The 20,482-nt window shown below is 40.7% G+C and overlaps 1 protein-coding gene across 1 annotated transcript in view; it reads left to right on the forward strand.

The window, feature by feature from the left end:
- Positions 1-20,482, forward strand: part of ctbp2a (C-terminal binding protein 2a) — a 41,263-nt gene that overhangs the window by 12,252 nt on the left and 8,529 nt on the right. The window contains exon 2 of the mRNA XM_034681814.1: positions 16,233-16,387. Within this exon, the coding sequence (XP_034537705.1) occupies positions 16,233-16,387 (155 nt within the window). The remainder of the gene's footprint in view (positions 1-16,232; positions 16,388-20,482) is intronic.

Below are 20,482 nucleotides of genomic sequence, written 5' to 3' on the forward strand. Positions count from 1 at the left end.
ATACAGAGGCTACAGTCCTCGTCGCAGGGGTCGCCGGTTCGATTCCCGGCCGGTCGACCATTTCCTGCATGTCTTCCCCCACTCTCTGCTCCCCATGTTTCCTGTCTCTCTTCAGCTGTCCTATAAAAATAAAAGGCAAAAAGGCAAAAAATATGACTTACATTTTTTTTTTTTTAAATGATCAAACATTCAAAGTGTTATTTTAATAAAACATCTTCAAAGGGATGTTTATTTCTTTTTTTTCTTTCTTTTCTTTTTTGTTAATAACCAGAAATGGAAGTCTCAACTTGGCCTGTGTAGCCTTATAGTCAGTCCTCTGTTGGTAACATAGGAATATGTGTGTATGAGAAAGTGTGTGTGTGCATATTTGCCCACATATTTGTTCACTGTTTCATCCTCTATGGATGCCCATTCGCACTTTATTTATCTAAGCCTGAAGCATACATAAGGGGTGTAATAAGCAGCACCTTCCCCCATTCATCTCCCGCCCTCTCTCTCTTACTCTCTCTTACTCTCTCTTACTCTCTCTTAAACACATCTTCACACTGTCACACACACACACACACACACACACACACACACATCCTCTTTCCATCTCTCTGTCTCTCTAATCAGGCCACTTGGCTCAAGTCACAGAGAAAGGGAAAAAAAGGTGCAGAGGGAGAACAATGGTGTAAGAGGAGTGATGCGATGCACAGACGGGGTCTGAATGGGAGAACAAGCATTTATGTGTAGAAATCACCACCCTGAAAAAACCTCAACATCTGTCGTCCACCTGCAGCTGTGCCATCTCTCTCTTTCTCCCCTTCTTTTCGTCACTCTTCCCCTCCTTTCACCCCCACCCCCACCCCCACCCCTCACCCCTCACCACAAGCTCGTTCGTGCCTCAATCATTTGGCAGCAGCACGTGGTGTAGATCACAGGAGGCAGATGGGACGGTGAATTTTAGAGGTCAAATTATACCGTGGGCCCTGTTCTCCCTCCAGTGCTCTTTTTAATGAATGAGGCTTTTTTACTCCAGGCCTGGTTTGAGGGCTCCAGTTACATGTTGTAACCAAACCTCTTCAATGGAGCCCTTTTAAACTCTCTATACAATCTTATGAGCCTACAGTAAATACACACAGCACACAATACACCATTTATATTCTTTATTTGCTCAAAAATCTTCCCGGCTTTTCACAACGGGGCTGACTCAAACATCAGTCATCAGAGGGAACAAACAATCTTTTGTTACTGATGATGATGTCATCAATTTTGCTTTTCAATGTACCTCTTCTTGATTAATTTATGCGTCATTTGGAATTTAACATCCATAAGTCATAAAAAGTGCCTTCATATTTTTTTGAGTTGGCATTATCTAAATGTATTTCTTGTGCAACCATCAGCTTAAATACACAGACCTTCAATTCACTGTGATGCAAGACATGGAAAGATGCAAATCTTCACTTTAATTGGCACAAGTAGTCAAAACACTGAGACTTTCCTGTATGAAAACTCACCAATACGATTTCACAGTTATGAAAGTGGTTGCATATTAAATATTTCGAACTATTAACCATTAAAGAATAAAAACACAGCACTGTTACGACCAGGTGGCTCATTCTCAGCATAGTAGTTCCCGTCTACAATAGCACTGTTGTGTCTGGGTATGCTGACCTGACAGCCTGGGCAGACGACTTAACCTTATTATGAAGATCCTTTTTAAGGGGCCTGTCAGAGTCAAAGAGGCTCAGCGCTGGGCTGCCCTGACAGACTAGTGGAGTAGTAGTAAACATGCTAATCTGTCAGAAATCTGCTGGCCTTTAAATCTCAGGATTGACAAGACACTTAAAAGGATTTCCCTAAGTGTTACCGTAACTTCACATGCAAAAAATTAACTGTTGCTTGTGTCAGCAAGCAACATGGGAAGGAACATCCTCCTCCTCCTCCTCCTCCTCCTCCTCCTCCTCCTCCTCCTCCTCCTATTCAATTAAAAACAGTTCAAAGGCAACATACTAAATGTTAAAACTGAAAAATGTTATTGTTTTTGGAAAGATATATGCTCTTTTTAAATCTGACGCCTGCAACACATTTAAAAAAAGGTAGGACAAGGACTTGTTTGCCATTGTGTTGCATCACCTCTTCTTTTAACAACACTACATGTTAACATTGGAAACAAAAGAGAGCAGCTTCTGGAGCTTGGAAAGTGAAATGTTACCCTATTCTTGCCTGATACAGGATTTCAGAAGCTCAACAGCTCAGGGTCTTCTTTTGTTTCATGGTGCACCAAATGTTTTCTACGGGTGACAAGCTGAGAATGCAGGTAGACCAGATTAGTAGCCAGACTGTTCTACTACCGAGCCATGCTGTTGTCGCACATGCAGAATGTGGTTTGGCATCCTCTTGCTGAAATATGCATGGTCTACCCATATAAAGGCATTGTCTGGGTGGCAGCATATGTTGCTCAAAAAAATGTATATATTGTTCAGCATTAATGGAGCCTTCCTAGATGTGTAGGCTACTCATGCCGTGGGCACTTATGCATCTCCATACCATCAGGAAAGTGGTGATGCTGGCTTTTGAACTGTACACTGATAACAAGCCAGATGATCCCTCTTCTCTTTAGAGCAAAGGTCTTAGCATTCACCATTTCCTGAAAGTATATAAAATTTTGATTCATCTGACCACAGGACGACTGTTTTTCCCTTCGTCTCAGTCCATCTTAAATGGACTCAGGCCAAGGGAAGTCAGCAGCATTTCTGGATCATGTTTATTTATAGTTTCTTTTTATGGTACAGTTTAACCTGCATGTGTGGATGCAGCAACAAACTGTGTTCACAGACAATTTTTGGGGGAAATTATTTTGAACCCATGCGGTGATTCCCACTACAGAGTCATGTCTGTTTTTCCCGCAGTGCCGCCAGCCTTGTTCCTTGAGTACATAGATTTATCCAGATTCGCTAGATCTTTTAATGATATTTTAAAAAGTTATTGACCTGTTGGAAAATGACCTAATGAGTTGAGAGATGTTTTTTGTTTCTTTCTCTCTGTTTGGGTGGGTTTATTTTTGCATTACACAAATTTGTTGTGTTTTTTGTCCCTGTCCCAACTTTTTTGAAATGTCTTGCTAGCTACAAATTTAAAATGAACATATATATTTCATTAATAACATTTTTCAGTTTCAACATCAAATATTTTGCCATCACACTATTTTCCTATGAATATAGGGTTAAAATTACAATTCCCAAATTTGCAAATCATCACAATCTGTTTTAATCAACATTTTACACAGCGTCCCAACTTTTTATGGAATTGAGGTTGTATTTGGCAACTGCAGGATTTTTTTTATCTATTTTTATAAATACCACAATTATTTGTCCTGGACTTATTATTTGGGTTCACACAATAAATTGCAGTCTTTTTCACAATACAAGCATTTTCTGTAATATAACACACAGAAAAGACTAAATTATTGCTCAAAATAAATTCAAATTGGGGAGCTGGTGGCCTAGCAGTCTAAGCGCCCCACATACAGAGGCTACAGTCCTCGTCGCAGGGGTCGACTGCTCGATTCCCGACCAGTTGACCATTTCCTGCATGTCTTCCCCCCTCTCTACTCCCACTTCCTCATTTCCTGTCTCTCTTTAGCTGTCCTATAAAATCAAGACAAAAAGGCCAAAAATATTACTTAAAAAATAATAATAATACAAATTATAAACAAACAATACTACTTACTCATGAGCAGATTTCCCCTCTTGGTTTGTGTTCTTTGTTAAATGGTCATTAAGGGTGGGAAATGCAGCGTAACTTACAATAAGATGCCTAACACACTGATAACTAAGATAAATAAGGATATTCCCACATATGTACACTTTTCTTTTTCTTCGCACTTCTGCAGTATTAAACATTTGTTTGATATTTCTTCGATTGTGCAGGCCACTTTAGCATCACCTGTGTCTCCTAGTTTGTGTGCATGTCTTGATTTGTCCTCTGTGCAAGTTTGAAAAGTACTGATGTGAACGCTCCCCCCCCTGTTGAAACCCTGAACAGAGCCACTTAATGACATCTTGATCAGCAAAAAACAATCAACTCATGCTCGTGTTAAACTGTGAGGATCAAAATCAAAAAGTGGGATCATGAAGAGAGAGTTATTGAGCAAGAGAGAGTGAGACTGAGAAGAGGGGTGGGGGAGAAAGGGGCTGGCACTCTTGAAGAACAGTGAGGGCCAGATCACAAATAATAAAACAGAAAAAAGGCAGGGAGGGAGGGAAGGAGGGGGAGGAAAAAAAAAGAGGGAGGAAAATATGTTGAGTGAAGGGAAAGGTTGGAGAGAATGGAAGAGGGAGTCGAACGTGTGCCAGCAGCGATGCACCTCTCGCTGTGACTGGTGCTCTTCAAGGATCTTTTCTCTCCCTCCCTCTTTCGTCTCTTTTATTTACCTCCCTCTTTTCCTTTCTCCTGCGTAGCTGTGGCTTGTCTTTTTTTTTTCCCCGTCTTTCCCATTTTTCTCCCCCCACCCCTTCCTCTCTCTGCCGCGCGCTCTCTCTCTCTCTGTCTTTCTGTGACTCGCAACAAAAGGCTGACGGAGTGAGCCTGACGTCTGAATGAATCGCCCAAACCTGCCGTGAAGGGAAAGAAGAGGGTGACGGAGGGAGCAGGAAAAGGAGACGAGGCTGAAGAGAGAAGATACAAGTGATCTGGCTGGAGAGGCGGAAAAAAAAAAGGAGAGCGCACACAAGAAGATCCAAATTTTTTTTTGCCTCCCCTGTTTTGGAGATTTAAGGAGTTGAAGGCATCGCATTGACTGCGCAGAGGAGGGGGGGTTGTGACGATCGTAGTTCTCGCTCTCTCCCGTCCTCCCCTTCACCCACTGCCCTCCTGTGCCACCATCCATTTTTTCCCTCTTCAATCAAAGAGTATCAGTCTCCTAAAAAAAAGGAAATGCAGGTCCTGGGGGTGAGGTGACGAAGGAGGACAGATTTGGAAATAAGAAGTGTTGGAGAGTGAGAGAAATCAGGAAGGAAGGAGACTCTCCCCTCCATCCCAGCACCACTTGGTTTTGATATATTTTATGAACATATCTCCACTATATTTACTCTCCTGTCATGTGCAGCCCCTGATTTGAAGAATGTGGAGACAACATTTCCCAGGCAAGGAGCATGCTTCACAATGTCTTTTATATTCTTGTTTGTCTGCATGTAGTCATCAAGGGTAATAATCAAAAAACTGCGCTGTGTTTGATGGCGAGAGGTCGGTGGGGTAGGGGAGGGGGTTGCTGGGGGTTTGATTTGGCTTTAAGGCTAATGAGCCTCTTATGTTTTTGCAATGGAGTGTGTCACGAAAACAGTGAGTGTGCGCACGAGGGGCGAGCACCCATGTGAGTGTGTGTCAGTGTTTCCTTGGCGGTTTGAAACCACAGAGCTTTGCTGCACAGTGAAAAGAGAGAGAGAGAGGAGGCTGAGAGTAGAGTGGTTGACATTTAAAGGGTCAGAGGTCACAGAAGAATGGGCTTGGAGTGGCTGTGTGCGGATGTTAATGGTTGTTATGATGTGTAAACACTCTGTGGAACAGGGGATGTGGAGATGTGTTTGAGGCTTGTTCTTTTTGGATTTATCAACTTAAATAAACATACATCTGCAAAGATATTAGGGTGAAAGTTGTGTTTACAGTGTAATTTGGATGAGAAACACTGGAGTGTAATTGTAGTGGGAGTTATAATCATAATTAGTAACTAATTTGCACTTCTTCTCAGAACTGTCAAACCACAAAATAACCAAATGAGAAACTGTAATCCAAGTTGTTTCTTTTCATAACTTTTTGGTGCTAAGGACAAGAAAACACTGCCAAAGAAGACTTGCAACCAATCAGCCAAAGAAATGAATATATTCAGAATATTTTCTGGTGAGATTGAATTTGTTATGTTTCATAGTTCTTAAATTTAGTGTTAATGATTTGTATCCGTCAGCCTGTGTGGATTCGACAGATTCCTTATCGCCTTTCTCCTGCCATGTTTGCGTGTATACATGCAACCATCCTGCAAACACTCACTTGTGTGCATCTAAATGTGTGTGTGCGTGCGTGCAAGTGTGAAGTATAAGCTGCGTCCGCTGTTCATCAGCTCTGACAGCTGCTTTTGTCTCAGGACCCCGATTGCTTTTAGGCCGTGCTGGCAAAGCACAAAAGACAACGTTTAAAGAGGAGCTGCTGATGGATGGATGCTACCCTCTCTCACTCTGTGTCGTATTTACCGCTGACACCACCTGTGATATCTTTATGTCAGCGTGTGTTTCATGGCTCTCTTTCTTCCTCTCTCTCTCTCTCTCTCTCTCTCTCTCTCTCTCTCTTTTTTCTTACACTTTACCATGCAATTTCTCCCTTCCTTTCTCCTTTCTCAACCCCCCCTCCCTCTCCTCACTCCTTCTTGGCTCAGCGTTTGGGTGGTGATAAGTTTTGGAGGAGGGCAGGCAGGGGGAGGACAAACAAGGTCTTTGTGTGTCCACATAGTGGAACAAGAGACAGGCCGGGGTGGTGGTGGCGTAGCCGGGCGCAGATAGGGTCCGGTGGGGGCCTGGAGAAAGCTAGGCTGCCAAAGAAAAGATTACACCTCCCCTGTTTTTCTACAGATGCCAGGGGATCGTAAACACACTGGAGAAAGTAGACACTCCCAAGAATGACGGCGCCGAATTCTTGTTAACATGTATACACAGTGTAATGTAGTTTTTTTTTTTATAGAAGTAGCATGTAAGTGGACTTACACAACTAGCAGCAAAGAACAGAGAATAAGGGAGCATTGGCGTTGAGAGCTGTGAATGCCCTTGAACATTCTATTCAACACAATCGGTGACATTCCTGATAATCACTGATCATTACAGGCTATCATCTGTGGGTGTGTGTGAAGCTAAGTGCAGCCAAATCTCTACATATGTGTGTGTGTGTGTGTGTTTGCAGTCGGTCTGCACAATAAATCGCTGTTTCATTGTTATCACAATATGAGCATTTGCACCGAGCACATCACAAAAGTCTGAATTTGTCCCAATAAATGAGAAATTCTATTTCTTAAAAAAAAAAATCTGTCTCTCTCAGCAGGTGTACTTTTTTACTATTGGGTTGAGCTCTTGAATGAATAGTCATGCTTTTACTTGATTTTGATTCAATAAGATAAAGCTCAAGCTAGCTGTAAGCCACTCTCAGATGAATTAAATAGTGAATAAAAAATACTTTTTGGATTTATCTTGGAAAAAGGAGGACATTTTGCAATCACATTTTTGTAAAACACAGAGAGAAGCAGACATTGAATAAGTGAGTTATAGCTCATATGAGCTGTTAAATATGTATTATTTAACTCTCTTTATACCATCATCCATTTGTATCATCGCATCAAATGACAAAATAACACCTCAAAATTTTTCTCTCATACCAAGCCGACCTAGTTTGGGTTGCCAGGTTGGTTGTCTCTGGTAAATTGGATGGAATGAAGCTTTTCCTCTCCTCTGTCACTGCTGCACTTGCCACAAAATCACCAGCTCAACCCCCCCCCCTCCTTCCTCCCTTCCTCCTCCTTTCACTCTCAGACCATCCCATCGCTGAGGCCCCCCAGCTTGGGAGTTGCTAGGTAACCAGAACCAGCTGTTGGTCCTAAGCCCCTTTGAGCCCATCTTGGCTTTGCCTCAACTGCAGAGTAGTATTTTCTGTGAAAGCTTGCTGTGAACTCAGCGACCGCCGCTGTGGCCCTGACATCATCGTGCCATGGAAAATCTTCCTCACTTCCTTTTGTTTTTGCAGATTTTTATTGTTCCGCTGATGCGGGGACCCGGCGTGGGAGCCTCGTCTATGGCATGTATCGCACCGGCTTGAGTAATTGAGCAGCATTTCATCACGTCTGGAAATGAGCAGGAGGAGAAGAATAAGTCGGTGGGTGGTGGGGGTTTGCTAGAAGAAATCACCTGAAATGTGGAGTCAGTTGACAAAGACACGGGGTTATAAAAGAGAGTATAAAGTGTGACTCTCCTCTGTGAGGTGAGGTTACTACTGCGACTCAGAAACTATTAACAGAGTAGGAGATGGCAGAGTACATGGTAATTATTCAGAATATCACAATAGTGAAGGAAGGTTAATGCTGCTCTGCTGTCCCTAAGAGAATCATTTAACTTTTTAGACAGAGTGTAAGAGCCTCACAAACAACCACAAGTGAATCCAAAGGGAGTGTGCTACCTTCCAAATGAAATAGTCTTTGCAAATCAATGGAGGCACATCAGAGGTCCATGAAACCACAAAACCAAAACTCAATCTGTCAGAAAATAGAGCCTGAGAAGTAAAGATAACCAATGTAGTGCAGTGTTATTAAATGCCAATTTAAAGAAAGCCACAGATTTGAGCTAAGGTTTATTTCTTTTATTGATTGTTTGCGCTCTATTTAGGAAAAAGATCCTTCTCTAAAAACTCTGACTCACAGTGTCTGGCATTGGATTTTCTCTGGGCTGCCTCTCCAGGATCGCTGCTTCCAAATGAGAGAATTACACATCAGATCGTATTCACCAAGGAGAGACTCTTTTTTTTTTTCAAGGAGCTCCTTCTTTATTTTCTTCTAATGTTTTAAAAGATGACTTCTATTTCTGTTGTCAGAATCCAGAAAGTTGTTTTAGTTTTGAACATCTGTAATCCATTAGTGGTTGAAAGCACACTCCTACCAGCTCTGCCAAAAGTTTTCATACTTCCTGAAGAATGATTCAGTTAGAGATTAGCATTGGCTAAAGGATGATATCAACCTTTAGTCCCATCAAGCTTCCCTCTAGAGATGTCTCAACACATGACCTTGACTGGATGAGACTATCTGTTGTCACACTGAGCAGACATCAGATTTAGTTAGTCAAGCTGTTGGCTTTGTTCCTATGTTACTTTTTTGGCTTTGAGACATCTCTGGCCGCTGTTCTTTGATAAATACTTTGGGTACAATAACAGGAAATTGAACACATGCAATTTGCATTTTTTTTAAATCCCAAGACTACCAGCCAAAGTATTTTACCGCTAATATAAACCATCTTTAGTCATGTTGTTTCTGCTGCTCACTGAAGTTTACTTAACAGCAAGGAGGCTCTTGAAAAATGGCTCCATGGTGCATTACAAGTGAGTCTGGTTGTTCTGTCTGGTGTTGGGTGGGTCCCTGTGTTTGTACAGGGAGAGTTCTGGCTTTGATGGTTCTGCATGCCGGGCGGGGTGGCTGGCTAGCTGCAGCCAAACTCTCCGGCTGGTGCAGACCCAACCAGGGAGGGAGACAGAGGGGGGAGGAAAGAGGGAGGTGGATATAAACAGAGAGAAAACAGCAAGACAAGAGTTCAGGGAAGTAAAGGAAAATAACCTGATCTATTTTTAGAGTTATACATTCTCTAAAGAGCATTTTTCAAGACTGACACTATCTGAAATTCATGATACTTATATGATTTACACAACCAAACAAAACCATCAGGCAGCAATTAGATTGTCTTTTAATTGTTATTTTTAGTACCTATCAATGCAGCCCAAAAGCCCAATGCTATACATTGCATACCATTTCATACCATACCAAAATGGTAAATGGTAAATGGACTTGTGCTTACATAGCACTTTTCTAGTCTTTCTGACCACTCAAAGCTCTTTTCACACTACTCGTCACATTCACCCATTCATACCCATTTACTCACTGATGGTAGAGGCTGCTCTGTAGTGAGGGACCATCAGTATTAGTAGATCTCATTCGTTCACATTCACACACCTCTGAACAACAGAGGGACCAATTCAGGGTTCAGTGTCTTGCTCAAGGACACTTCGGCATGTGACTGCTGGAGCTGGGATCGAACCACCAACCTTCCGATTGATAGACGACCGACTCTACCCACTGAGCCCCACAAACCACAGCTGCCCCACTACCAGAGGGGGGGGGGGGAGACACTTTTTAGTCTGCGACCTGAAATAACAGTGCCAGAGACTGGAAATCACCGTTGTCCTGAGGTGGCTAAATGTTGCTCACAGCTGCATGCAAGAAATAATAGACCAATCCAAAACCTGCATACTTAATTGTAATTATAAACAGGCTGGAAGCAGCATCATTTCCTCAGGGGTCATGTGGCAACAAAGAAAAGAAGAAAAATGATGACACTTTCTATTTGCCCCTTTAATAGTCTTCTTAAGATAATTTGATGACTTGAATGCTGCACACCACAACAGGCTGCCAATAGAGCCTTTGTTAGATCAGTTTCAATATTTTCCATGACAAAGTTGGATGACGGCACTAGATGTTGAAATACCAAACCTGAAGTAATAGGCTAAGACTCAACTATGATCTCCTTCTTATCCAGTTTATTGATCCATAACTTGCAAGCCAAATACACTAAAGGCTCCACTGAGTGTAATGGTTTGTTTTATTGTGGTTAGAGAGAAAGTGTTTCACAGCCTTCTACTCATCCATCATTTGATGAAAATGTGTTTCATTTCAGTTAATCATATGAAATACACAGACATAAGGTAACCATTAGCAGTTATGTGAGTGCTTACACGTTATATCAACAGATGACCTGTTACAGTCAACTACAGCTGTGAGATAATTCTGAGTCTGTGATATTCTTCAAAGATCAATAAATACTTCATGGTAATCAGACATAGACTCAATAGACAGTCAATGTAGTTAACAGTGAGTTTATTGAAGCTTGCACTTAAAAAATAAAATGTTCAGGAATACAGTTCATATACCAGAGCTGATGATCTGTGGTCGGTTTACAACACAATGCCTTTTAAGCTCCTGACAGATGGACAAGGTGCTTTGGCTTATTTACTGTCTGGTTACGGTGATGTAATGAAGTTATTCTTATTGAACCAAAGATTGATGAGAACGCATTGAACAGAGCTTACCTTCAGAAGGCGCCATATGTTGTTTACTTAGACAAAGAGTTGCAAATATTGATGCACAAAAAGGAGTGTTGATGCAGCTGAGATTTGACCTTGTGATTGATCCTTTTTGGGGGGTTTTGATGCTGTTGACGTTAACATTGATACTCCCATAAGACTTTTGATGTGCTCCGGGCAACTTGGATATCAATCATTTTTGACGTTTTACCCAAAAATTGCAACAGATCCTCTGTCAAAGTCTGAGTTCTTATGGTAAATGTGCAGCAAATCTACTCTGACTGTGAGGAATAAGTGTCCGCTGTTGCACATCAATAGCAGCACCCATAGAGGCTAACATTGTCAATGATAAACTGTCAACTAAAATGCAATGCAAAGTGTATTGTCAGTATTAAATGTAACTTAACATACCAGAATGTAGAGACACCATATATGGATGTAGATTGATGTCAAAATATGTTACCAATGTTATCCAAAGGCTGGTTGGGAAAAAGGTTATTCAGGAAATCAATGACATGGAAGCATTTGGAAACAAACAACCTTTACTAACTTTTGCAGACAGAAAGAAAAGAAACTTTGGCATCGTGCACCTGGATGTCTTAGAGGCTGAAGGGTGGAAATTGAAACATAAAATCCTGACCTCCACCTTTGACTTGAACGCATCTTTTGTATCCGGATTGATTACACTCTAGGGATTGATCTGTTTGCATTTACAGCTCGACTTAAACTGTGTTGTGCATGTGTCCCTCTGACACGGTGAGAGTAGAGACCAAAGCCTCCGAACTCATTAACTTTGATGAGACAGTCGATCCCTGAAGGGACGGAGAGAAGAGACCATTACAGAGCCTCAGTCAACAACTGCTTTCCATCAGAGTGTGTGTTTATTTCCTTATCAATAAGCCATACGCTTTGTTTATTGTTTAAACATTCCCTCCCAGTTGCTCATGTATGATGAACGCACGGTCATACCATTTCAGTGTTTTCTTTGACTGAGGGAAGCTCCGGTGATTTAAAAAACCAACCAGCTCCTACAAATCACTGCCCAGGTATCCGAGTCATTAAGACCCTCATTAAGAGCCTTGTTAGGCGTTAATTATCCGCAGATTCATCATGTGTTAAATGCGGTGCCACGTTCTGCCTTATTAGTCCAGGGAGAGGCTAATAACCAGCAGGAAATAATTAATCAACAGCATTTTGACCTACTTCCTACAAGTGACGCTGCCTTTTCCACCAGCTGCATCTTGTCTCTGTGTGTATTCAGTGAGAGCATGTCATCCTGTGTTCAGTGTGTGTGTGTGTGTTCCTGTGTGAGTAGCGGTGCGTTCCCCTTGGTGTGCCACTGTTGGAGATGATGGAAGTAGTTTCTTCCTCAGTCAGTCAGAGCTGTGATAATGAACTCTGCAGGAGTGTGATGAGGGGGCGCAGGGAGAGCTGAGGAGCCACAGGTGCGTTTGGCAGGCAGCCTGTCTGCGCTTTCCATCGCTAGCACACACTTACCACACATGCACAAACACGCATGCACGCACACGCACACACACACACACACACACACACACACACACACACACACACACACACACACACACACACACACACAATGATTCCCTCAGTGAATAATGAATGCTTTCAGATTATACTTTAAAAAGGGAACAGAAAGATCGAGGTCACTTCTTCTTTTAACCTTTTTCTTTTTATGCACCTTTGTTCTTTCTCTTTTTAATACACAATTTAGACTTTTATGAAGCGCTGCTGTTATACAGAGTGCTGCAATATAACAATATTGTTAACAGCTGTAATAAAATAAAATTTAATACAGAGTTTTTTAAAACACAGTTATAAAGTGGCTCTCAAACTCTCACCTCATAAATTTGACAAAGAAAGAGAAATAAAGAAAAAAGTCAGTGTGAACTTAAAGAATACTATTTCATCAAAGCAAGTTTTAAGCAGTTTAACGAGTAAGAATCACTCTGCTGATTTAAATGCTCAATAAATCATTTCCAAAATCAAGAGTTTTGGTTAAGCTCCAATAAAACTAGAGTGTTTCAAAGTGAAAAATGTCTTTTTGTTCAGTTTAAGCGAAACTACTTCAGGGATGAAATGATACAAGTAAACTCAAGGTTTCTTTCAAACATCACCAGACTCCTCTCCTCCGCATCCTTTTTCTTACTGAGTTGTCAACTTTTCTCCTGAAGTCGTCTTTGCTGCTCGTAGAGATGTTTTGCTTCACAATCAGTTTCTTGTGTCTGAGATGTCTGAGATTGTTTCAACTTTCTCTGCAGTTCGGTAGAAACAAAATAGAGAGCTTTGATGCTTTAGCATAACTATACCTAATATTATCATTTTAGAAAAGCCTTTGAATTGAAGTGAACTGAATTAGAAGAAATGTGACACACAGAACACCTCTGATGATCAAGTTGATTAATACAAAAATTTGTCAAAAATATGAAAACGCTGCTCATCTTGCTAGCTCTTCATCCATTTATTCTAATACGTGGGGCTCTTCCTTTTGTTATGTCAGTCATGCATGTGCCTTAAAGCCTATGATTTTTCACCCTCACACTATATATCTTTAGATGACATGGCAGCACAGTAGTGACTGTCCTGTAAACAGTGCAATGTCAATATTCAGTTTGTACACTGCATTTAGAGTAATTTTTTCTAACAGATAAGTTTGCATGTTGCATATTTTAGTAATAGAAAACATTCCTCATAAATAGCATGCTAATATTTGGCACTATTTGTTTTTCTGAATGGGGCATGGTAATGTTAAAGATAGCCTGGTTGAGGCGTTGGTGGCCTAGCGGTCTAAGCGCCCCACATACAGAGGCTACAGTCCTCGTCGCAGGGGTAGCTGGTTCCATTCCCGGCCTGCATGTCTTCCCTCGCTCTCTACTCCCACCATTTCCTGTCTCTCTTCAGCTGTCCTATCAAAGAAAGGCAAAAAAGCCAAAAATATAACTTAAAAAATAAATAAAATATAGCCTGGTTAGTAAAGGTTGTTTTTCTCAGTAACTTTCATGACTAGATAAGCAGCTATGTTGTTCAAATTCTGAAAAGTAACACTAGTTGTTATTTTTTATAAGAATTAGGCAACCCAAATGTTTGCTAGTCTGCTTTATCAATATTGTGGGCATGGTGTGATCATTTTTCCTGCGACATTAGAGATAACCAGAAGACCTATATCTATTTTGAACTCAACAATTGCTTAATTCTGATTGTTAAAAGGAAATATTTGGAAGAGCTATTTACCTATTTCAAAGCTAGAAAAGGAACCACAGAAAATCTCTCAAATCTAAAAACTGTCATGAAAGATAAAACTGCTTGAGCATTTGCAGAACTATAGCATTCAGGTCCAATCTCCTCATCATTCCAACAACAATCTGATCGAGAAAATAGCTCGAGAATGGTTTTCTTTGAATCGAAGACCTGCACCAGTGAACTCCATCTTGAACTTGGATCAGTAATCAGTCCAACCTTTTCGATAAACTCAACAGACCAGAAAAAGAGCCCATGGCTGCAGAATTAAAGCTAACCAAACACTGCTTCTTTTCCATGCTCCTTTTGTCTCTGTCCTTGTGTTGTTTTCTCCATAAAGGCATGTGATCATATTTAAACTACATATGTTAGCATGTTGTAGTTGTGTAGGTCACAAACACCATCCTTGCTTCCCAAATGAACGAGACTTCTAAGACAGACACAGAGCGCACAGGCTTGGATGTCCTCTCCAGCAGCGCAGATGTCACTAAATAAAATATTTCATAATCCTGCCCAAATCCTCTAATCACCATGACAACAGGCAGCAGGGAGCCAGAGAGTGGTGGAGTGTGGACCCCCACTTTCTCCTTCTCTCCTCCCTCTTTTTTTCCCTCTTTTTGGAGGAATTTGAGTCCACTCTGTCACAGTTTTGCCTTTAATGTTACACTGTTTTATTATCACCTCAGAAAAGATTCTCGTTGATTTGAGGGGAAAGAATTTGACACAGGCTGGAACCAGTCAAGTGAGACACTCAGGCTTCTCAAAACAGGAACATTTCAGCTTTGAAGCCGCTGACTGTATTTAAAAATGAATGACGCTCAGTCACCTCTCGTTGAACAACAGTGAAGCCAAAATATCCTTTGATCAGCACTGACACTTTGTGCTGGTGATGTTTTTGGAGTCTGTGCAGGTCTGTACAGTCCACAGTGTTCTTTTGTGGGTTTGAAGCAGATGCTCACAGTTGACTCTTATCTTGGTGTTATGAGTTTTCTTTGAACTTTCCTCCTCTGCTAATCAGGTGCACACAGCACCACAGGAGCCACATTATTCAATAGAGCTCTCAATCATACTTATTTTTATTACACCTAATAACAAATTATTATAATAAAAAGTAAACTTCTCAGAAAAATAAACACTGACATAAATCAACATGAAATCAACCAACCAAAACGAGAGAAAGTATTGTTGGCAAAAGTTTTTTTTAGGTCTATTTTTATTTTAATGTTTGACCCATGTACCATTTGTTAATATGGAGGAGGCGGGCTTTATGAACTATGCTGCAGCCAGTCGGTAAGGGGGAGCAGAGAGTGGGGGAAGACATGCTGCAAATGTTCGAGGCTAGGAGTCAACCTGCGACCGCTGCCACAAGACTGCATCCTCTGTACAAAGGGCATGCGCTTAGACAGCTAGGCCAACTGACCCCTAGTTCTTTATGTTTTTGCTTCACTTTTTGGGGGCTGTCATATCATCCATCTTTTTGTACAGCTTAATTTTCCAGCAATTTTAGTCCCTTCTCCCCAAAACGCTGACCTCTTCACAACCTAATGTGAGGTGAGGTCAGAGTCAAAGCACTAAAAAACTCTAGTTTAAAGTGCAATCCTTGAGACGATCTCCAGTTTGAATGTGATCATTAAAAACCTGCTGAACGTCTTCATAATTGGTCAGAACAAAGGGTTTAAACTATGCAGATGCACGCACATGCAGATACAGTAGCATACACTGAAGGCCTGCAGATTTCTGTACGATGATAGGATAATGGAGGTGATGACCTCATGGGGTGAAAGGACCTGTTGCCTGGTAACAGTGTGGATAGCAGCAAGAGATGGGGGTATTCATACCAGCGTGCGTGTCTGTGAGTATGTGTGTGTGTGTGTGTGGTATTGTCCAGTGTTGCCAGGTAAGGGAGATGATGATGGTACTTAAAAATAGAGAGCAGCACATCCTCAGGTGTGCGTGTCGCACACAAACAAAACACACAGTCGTGATCTGTGTAAACACTTCCTGCTGCTGGGATTTATTTTCTTACATTTTTAGAGCCTCTCCTGAAGCTCACTTGACTGTGTGTGTGCAAGACATAAATAATTAACTCTCTCTCTTCTCTCTCTCTCTCTCTGCCTTTGCAGGTATTCGGCCCCAGATTATGAATGGGCCTATGCATCCGCGCCCCCTGGTGGCGCTGCTGGATGGGCGCGACTGCACTGTGGAGATGCCCATCCTCAAAGATCTGGCAACAGTGGCTTTCTGCGACGCCCAGTCCACGCAGGAGATACACGAAAAGGTACGGAAGCAATTTTTTCAGAGGCTCCAGTTCCATCTGTAATACAGCTGGTAAAGAGAACCATGATTGTATCACTTCTTTTGTTAGAAGAAAATCTTTGCATCAGTTAACGCTGCACATCTACCTGCAGCTTCCGTCACTGACCTTTTAACCCCTTAAAGATGCAAAACACTCCTGTATGATTCATTAGGCTTTATCCAAAATTGTTAACGTTTCCTCAAGTATGCGCCTGAATGTGACAGGCTTATTTTAGCAGCTTTTGTTCATGTGTGTAATTAACTTGGATTAGTTTTTGTTGATTTCCTGATAACTTTATGTTTAGTTTCTTCAAGGGGAAAGTAAGAAAGATAAGAGTGGATATGCTTCTAATCAAACTCTCTGGAGAAGTAATGCAGAATTAAAGTTGGGATGTGTTTGGTGATAAAGCAACTTAACAATCTGAACAATATATTTGAATCATATCACATTTCCTACAGACATTCCTTTTTTTATTACTATATTGAAGTTTAACATAATTGTCATCACTATTGAGCATGAATTCATTTCTTGTAAAATGCTCTCTAAGAAAAGGTGTATTTACCAGCTTGTTTCTGGAGTTATAATCCAACAGAAGGCGCACTGGCTCCATTATGATTATTATTTAAAGCCCCTGTTAGAATTTTCTAACTGCTTGTAAAAGCAGATTGAAATTGATACTGATACCTTTTCATGACCTATAAAAGCAAACAAGACCACCCGCAATAGGTCTCACAATTTATATATTGTAATTTTAAATGCCTGAAACCGCTGCTAGGGGGTAGGTGTAAGACTAGTTGATTGAAAGCACAGAGGAAACAGACTTTTACATTTTGAACAATATATATTCTCAAGGTGTGACATATTTCACTGTTGAAAGAGAGCAGGGTGAGATTTTTTTTGTCACAGAATATTACCTTGCCATGTACTGGACAAGATCATGAAAGTGTCAAAGCATGCATCTTTGCCTACAGAGGGCGCCAAATTCATCACAAACCAAAAGTTTCTTGCAACAGCTTTAAAGAACATATTTCATTACCAAGGTAGTGCTTTGTAAAAGACAATATAGAAAGTAAATACATTAATTTCAATAAAAAATGGAAGCATAAAGATGTTAAAATGTAACAAGTACCAATAAAAATGACACATCATTTAAGACCTTCAACAATTTCTTTCAACGGATCTGAAGCCAAATATTTTTTTGCCATTTTGGTAATACGCTACTGTTGCTTTTACTGTTCCTCACTCAGTAGACTCTTACAGAACATAGTTTTTTTATGTGCAAACAGGAGGACAGATGGAAAAAGTGTCAAAAAGGCCAGACCACATTATGTTGTCCCTTTCTACCTCTTAAGAAGAAGCTAAAGACCCAGCTCTTTTGGGAACACTTGCACGCTTAAGCTAGACTCTTCTCGTCTTTAGTCCCCAATGGTGGAATAAACTATCCAACTACATCTGATCCACCAAGTCCCTTTTTTACATTTTAGACCGAGCAGCTTTTATGACTTGCCTCCACACTTAATGATATTAATGCTAGTGATGATGTTGATGTCAAAGGGATGGTTGATGCCTTTGATGATAAAGATGATATTTCATTAACTAGGAACTTGGATGATTATTTATTTTGTTGCTACAAAAATGATGTCAGCACCTGTGCTTTATTGGGAAGCAGTCAGTGGCACTTTGTAGGTTGTGTCCTCCTTTGTAGATCATTGCTGGGGTTATAATCACTCTCAGATATTTGTTGCTTTGGACAAAGGCGTCTGCTAAATGAAATTGTAACATCCTTTAGTCTGTTTGCTGCAGCACTAATAGTTGTAATAGTATTGGCTATATACTTAAAAGCAGGCTCAGAAACTCTGTGATACGGACTTATCATGAACTTTGAATGTGCTTCTTGAATAACTTGCCTTCACCTCAGTGCGAAAGAAACTTCTTTCTCCTCTCCGTGTCTCATCCTCTATGATGTTTTAATCATATTTCAGCCCACTGGCTTGTTCCACTCTCCCAGTTCAACTCTAATGGTTTCATCACTGACTCTAATCCCGCTGGGTGCTGAAGTGCTGCTTTGTTAATAAGGAGGAGGAGGAGGCTGCTAATAGAAATGCAGTATAATTGTTCTCAGACAGAGTGGGTGAAACATTTGTCTTATTTTACTGCCTTTACGGCGGAGCCAAGCTGGAGCGATTTTAATATCCAGGCTGGAGGTTTCGTCTTTTACACTCTATAGGGCTCTACATTAATGCAAGTGTTACCTTCTACCGGTTCTCAAATAAAAAATAAATACAATATTTTAGTCTTTTTTTTGTTTATTAGTCTAATCACACAAACACACATATACACAAACACAATACAAGTAGTCTTCGTCCAGTAAATTGCACTCATAGTTACACATTACACATACTGAGGACCCATCTGGGAGAATAGATATTGGCAGTGTTCCCGCAGCTATAACTGCACAGCAGAGGGTACAGATGGGGCACACTGCACACACACACACACACACACACACACACACACACACACACACACACACACACACACACACACACACACACACACACACACACACACACACACACACACACACACACACACACTGTACACACTTGCCAACAGCCTCACTGCAAGTTTCAGTGGTGAAGTACTGTTCACACACAGCTATATAAACAAACTCACACACCAAGCAAGCAACACAAGCACACTGCTGTCTTTTTGCATTTACTGTCTGAATGTGAGCCGATGCAGCGGCTGAAAGGATCTGTAATTTTAGGAGTCATTATGGACTGCATAACATGTATCACTCCAAGCCAGTGGCAACCCGCAAAAATGTTGAAGTCTCTTTTTTTTAGTTATGAGATAAAGGAAATTTACAACACAACACCCCTGGACTATTATATCAAACAGTTACGTCCTTGAGAAAACAACAGATTGTTGAAAGAGAAAAGTGGTGTGTTTTTCAAGTGTCTTCCATTGATGCTAAATCGTCATCCGCTGATTTAATGTTTTAAGTGCTGCTCTTTTAGTGCCAAGTAACAACTGCACTGACATTTTCAACCACTATTAAGAATGTAACTGAAAAAAATGACCTGTTTCTCCCTCATCAATCAGATGAGATATTGAGCATGTCATCTGTGTCAAAGAAGACTGACAGTGTTTTGATTTTTTCAGCATCTGGGACTTTGTTCAATAGTTGACAGCAGAGTGATAGACAGGAGAGAAATACTTCACAAAGATCTTGAGTCAGAGTTTAACTTTTTTTTTCCTGAATAACTTAATGATAATCCTGATATAAACCAGTACATTGGCTCTTTTATATTGGACTTTGAGACGTAAGCAATGTATCATCTGATTACCAGTGGTCTCCTATAAGATGGTGCAAAATGAGTACAGGAAAGAGCCCAAATTTATAATACAAGTGTGATAAGTAGTGTGTTCTTGTTTTGTCACTTGATCAAATTATATCTGATAAGTACGAGTTTTTGTACCAGCTAGAAGAGGAGGTTGATTCTATTTTTTTAGCTAAAAACTTAGCAAACTTTGCAGCTAATTGGCTGAAAGAACTGCTTGTGCTATATAATGACTGAATAAATTCTACTACTATTACATTATGTATTTTGAAATAGTATGATTATTTTCCTGCTGAATATCAGTGTTACCATTTTATTAATGTTCTTTTAGAGGTTATTTTTATTTTAAAACAAAGGAAACCTGTAAAACATAAAGCTAGATGTTAGTTGTCTTTCAGTGTATATGTGATGTGATTGTTGGAGTTTGTTACAATACAAGGGGCACCAGTTAAAACCTTGCCTAAGGCATCAAGTCGGTTAGGGCCTGCTCTGTGGCACACTATAAAAATATACTTCTCAATGCCATAGAAAGTCAGCAATTAGCAAAATGTTTATTCTCTTGCTGCGATTGGCTTAAACTAGACTGTGCTTCCCAACTGTGTTAGGCTAGTAGCCTGTTACTTACCCACTCAAAGTGTGACTTTAGCGGCTTTTGGTGAAATGCTTTATAACCCAAGAGCCTTGTAGATGTTTCAGCATCGAGTACTGGAGTCTACATATTTTATTTTAT

Source organism: Notolabrus celidotus, chromosome 4 (assembly GCF_009762535.1).
Source record: "Notolabrus celidotus isolate fNotCel1 chromosome 4, fNotCel1.pri, whole genome shotgun sequence".
Lineage (NCBI taxonomy): Eukaryota > Metazoa > Chordata > Actinopteri > Labriformes > Labridae > Notolabrus > Notolabrus celidotus.